Source organism: Colobus angolensis, unplaced genomic scaffold (assembly GCF_000951035.1).
Source record: "Colobus angolensis palliatus isolate OR3802 unplaced genomic scaffold, Cang.pa_1.0 Scaffold34, whole genome shotgun sequence".
NCBI lineage: Eukaryota > Metazoa > Chordata > Mammalia > Primates > Cercopithecidae > Colobus > Colobus angolensis.
The window spans coordinates 7,170,285-7,173,986 of NW_012116710.1; the positions used below are offsets into that span (position 1 = coordinate 7,170,285).

At 59.4% G+C, this 3,702-nt stretch overlaps 2 protein-coding genes across 2 annotated transcripts in view; one reads left to right on the forward strand and one right to left on the reverse strand.

Moving 5' to 3' along the window:
• Positions 1–1,395, forward strand: part of MAP3K10 (mitogen-activated protein kinase kinase kinase 10) — a 23,563-nt gene extending 22,168 nt beyond the window's left edge. Inside the window, exons 10-11 of the mRNA XM_011952538.1 lie at positions 6–30; positions 790–1,395. Of these exons, the coding sequence (XP_011807928.1) occupies positions 6–30; positions 790–1,112 (348 nt within the window). The 3' untranslated portion in view covers positions 1,113–1,395. The remainder of the gene's footprint in view (positions 1–5; positions 31–789) is intronic.
• Positions 1,396–1,864: 469 nt separating this feature from the next.
• The window catches only part of TTC9B (tetratricopeptide repeat domain 9B), a 4,175-nt gene continuing 2,337 nt past the window's right edge, over positions 1,865–3,702 (reverse strand). The window contains exons 2-3 of the mRNA XM_011952539.1: positions 2,979–3,520; positions 1,865–2,079 (exon numbers count right to left, since the gene is read on the reverse strand). Of these exons, the coding sequence (XP_011807929.1) occupies positions 1,970–2,079; positions 2,979–3,520 (652 nt within the window). The 3' untranslated portion in view covers positions 1,865–1,969. The remainder of the gene's footprint in view (positions 2,080–2,978; positions 3,521–3,702) is intronic.

Genomic DNA, 3,702 nt, shown 5'->3' on the forward strand with positions numbered 1-3,702 from the left:
GGCCTCCCGAGCCCGCGGGCCATGGCCCTGGTGAGTGAGGTGCCCCGCACCCAGGCCGCAGAAAACCTCTTCTTTCCTCCTCTGCCAGGGGCGCAAGTCCAGCCCAGCCACGACCCCTCAGGCAGCCAATCCTCCTGCTTGTGGAAGAAGGAGGGTCTGTGTCCCTTTACCACTCACTCCTGGAGGTATTGGGGGTCTCCAGGGGACTGAGACACAGTTGGCAAACTGATGCCTACAAGGCCAGACAGGTGCCTTTAGCAGTGGTGACCAGCATGACTATTGCCAATTCTTACACAGCCTAGACACTGTTCTCCTCCATCTGTTAACTGGGTGGGAGATGCAGCCATGGCAATGTTATTAAGTACCCACGTCAGGCACTGTGCTGCTTGTTGTAAGTTATTATTTTATTGGCTCCTCACCCGTGCAATGAGGCTCCATTTTTATCCCCCTTCAGAGATAAGCCATGCCTGAGGTCTGTGCATGAGCTTAGCCCAATGTAGGAGAGTCGGGAAGACCAGGGCTTTGGCCCCAGCGGGTGCTGCTAAGCAGCAGCTCCAGAAGGTTGAGGAACATGCCAGGGTCCACCTAGAGGAGCAAGCAGCTGGGAGTGGTCCCAGCCTAGGTCAAGGCCCCGGCATTGCCATACTGCAGATGGAAATTGGATGCAGCAAGATCCATGGATTTCTCGAGAGAAACCAGAACTCATGCTTTTCATGTAAAAGCTCTGGCCTTTTTTTAATGCTACCCTCTGCCCCACCCCATTCACCTCCTCTGAACCTCTTTTACCAGGCCCTCGTGACCTTCTGGACTTCCCCCGCCTGCCCGACCCCCAGGCCCTGTTTCCAGCCCGCCGCCGGCCCCCCGATTTCCCAGGCCGCCCCACCACCCTGACCTTTGCCCCGAGACCTCGGCCGGCTGCCAGTCGCCCCCGCTTGGACCCCTGGAAACTGGTCTCCTTCGGCCGGACACTCACCATCTCGCCTCCCAGCAGGCCAGACACTCCGGAGAGCCCTGGGCCCCCCAGCATGCAGCCCACGCTGCTGGACATGGACATGGAGGGGCAGAACCAGGACAGCACAGTGCCCCTGTGTGGGGCCCACGGCTCCCACTAAGGCCTGCCCACCACCGCCCGCCTGGGCAGCCATGAATGTAGCGCCCCAGGCCCCGCCCCAGCCCGCCATGCCACAAGGCGGGGGAGGCCCTGGGCAGGATGTTCACTCTATTTATTGGGGAAGGAGGGAGGGGGGAACACTTAACTTATTCCTTTGTACCCCAGGGGGTGGAGCCCTGTGCCCGCCCTGCACTGGGGGGAGGGTGGGCAGGGATACTCAGGGACAGGGCATCATGGGGGATTTGGCACAAAATGGAGCATTAAAGGTAACCCCTGCCCCCTACCGTACTTGACTGTCTTCCTTTTTCCTTCTTTTTTTTTGGATACAGAGTCTTGCTCTGTCACCCAGGCTGGAGTGTAGTGGCACCATCTCAGCTCACTACAACCTCCGCCTCCTGGGTTCAAGTGATTCTTCTGCCTCAGCCTCATGAGTAGCTGGGACTCTAGTCTCCCGCCACCACGCCTGGCTAATTTTTGTATTTTTGGTAGAGACAGGGTTTCACCATGTTGACGAGGCTGCTCCCAAATTCCTGACCTGAAGTGATCCTCAGCCTCCCGAAGTGCTGGGATTACAGGCATGAGCCACTGCGCCTGGCCTAGACGTGTTTCTTTCCCTGGCCCAGGCCCTGATGCTGGGTCATCCTAGCGGAACATTCCCCCCGACCCCACAGACCCTCCCTGGGCTTCTCTGGGTTTCTAAGGTCCAAAGGATGAGGCCCTCCCTGGTCACCCCAAGAACACCACACAAAGAAGTTGTGATCACCAGTGACAAGTGTTTTACCAACGAACACATGAGTCGGGGGAAGTTACATGGTGAGGTGGGAGGGTGAGGGGTAGAGAGGTCCCCCTGGGTTGGCCTCAGCCAATTACATCCCGAGTCTGGGCCCCAGCCCCACTGTCTTCCCGCTGGAGGCTGCAACGGTTCATCTTCAGCTGAGTCAGCTGGATGTAACGGAGCACATTGGTGTCTGCAGGGGAGGTGGGCAGGGCATCATCTGGGTGTCCTGGGGCAGCAGGTGACTGCCACACCACCCTGGCTCACACCCCATTCTCCGAAGTCACCAGCAGCTCTCTCACACAGCCAGCAGAGCCAGAGCCCTTCCTCAAAGCCCCAGCCACAGCCAGCAAAGCGGAGGCATCGCACACTTCTATGTGCCTGTATTTGCGGCGCCCTCTGCCAGGAATGCCTCTTCTCAGAGGCTCCTGTCACACTTCTCATCCTCCAGTGACATCTGCAAGAAGTCTGTTCTCTCCCAGCCACGTAACGGGAAAACTAATCTTGTCTCTGCTCCCACAACTCTGCACCTGTTGTAATCTCTCGTCCTTCCTCATTGGCTCTTAATACAAAACCGAGTGTTGTGTCTGCCCTCCTGCACTCATGTGTGTAAGTACACACATGCACGCACACACACACACCAATTTCCTGGCATCGCCCACCCTAGTTGATGAGTGGATGGTGGAGGCAGTGAATGAATAGGTGTGTGGGAATGGGTGAGTGGAGGAATGAGTGTGTGCGGTAGGCGGCCGTAGGAGGGGGTAATTGAGATGACAATGGGTGGATAGGGAAGTGGCTAAGCAAGTGAATAGGAGATATCAGGTGTGGCAATGATAGTAGATGAGAAATGACTGGGGAGATGTCAGAGGAGCGATAGGTGGATGGATGTTTGAATGGCGGGTGAAGGGCGGGGTGGATGAACGGACGAGTGGGCATGTAGGGAGTAGGTGGGTGGCACAGCCCTCCCTAGAGGCAGCTCCGCGGGAGGAGGGCTCTGCTGTTCTGCCCTGATCTTCCTGCCCGTTCCCTCCGCTCCAGCCCCTTTCCCCGCCCTGGGCCCAGCCCTCACCTCTACCCCACCCCGCCACTCACCTGTGGGCTCCCGGCTGCGGGCCTCCTGCAGGTAGCGCAGCGCGCGTGCGTAGTCGCCCAGGTGGTAGAAGGCAATGCCGGCGCGGTAGGTGGCCTTGAAGTTGCCCTGCTGTTTCTCCAGCACCTTGAGACAGTACTCGCGCACGCGCTCGTAGTTTACCAGCTCCGACTGCAGCAGGCAAGCTGCGGGGGCGGCGGGGCCGGCACTCTCAGAGCCTGCTGGCACCCCCAAAACCCACCTGACCTCTAGGAGCCGGGCCTCCAGGCTGCAGGGAACCCGGCCTAAGGGATTGCTCCGGCAACCGGGGGCGCCAATCCGCTCGCCTATCAAAACAGACGCAACTGCGCCGCCGCTAGGTGGCGCCAAAACACGGACTGGCGCCACTGGGCGATCCACCCGGAGCTGTCGGTGGGCAAGAGTACTAAGGGCCCGCACCGGGGCGAGGGCCGGGACCTCGAGCGGCTGGCTCAGGGCAGACTTCCTCACCTTAGGTCCACGTGCGGCCAGGGGGTAGAAAGAATGACTCAGGGGAAGCGGGGCCCTGAAGACCCGACCCAAAGACCATTTCCTGCATCCCAGCTCCCTCTAGCCACAGAACCTTGTCATCCCCTACCCCTAATCCCTTTCCTTGATCAAGCTCTGAAGTCTCCCCCAGAAGCCCACAGCCCTGGACCCTTCAGTCCCAGAGCCCTTGCCGCCACAAGTCGCCAAGCTCTCCCGATT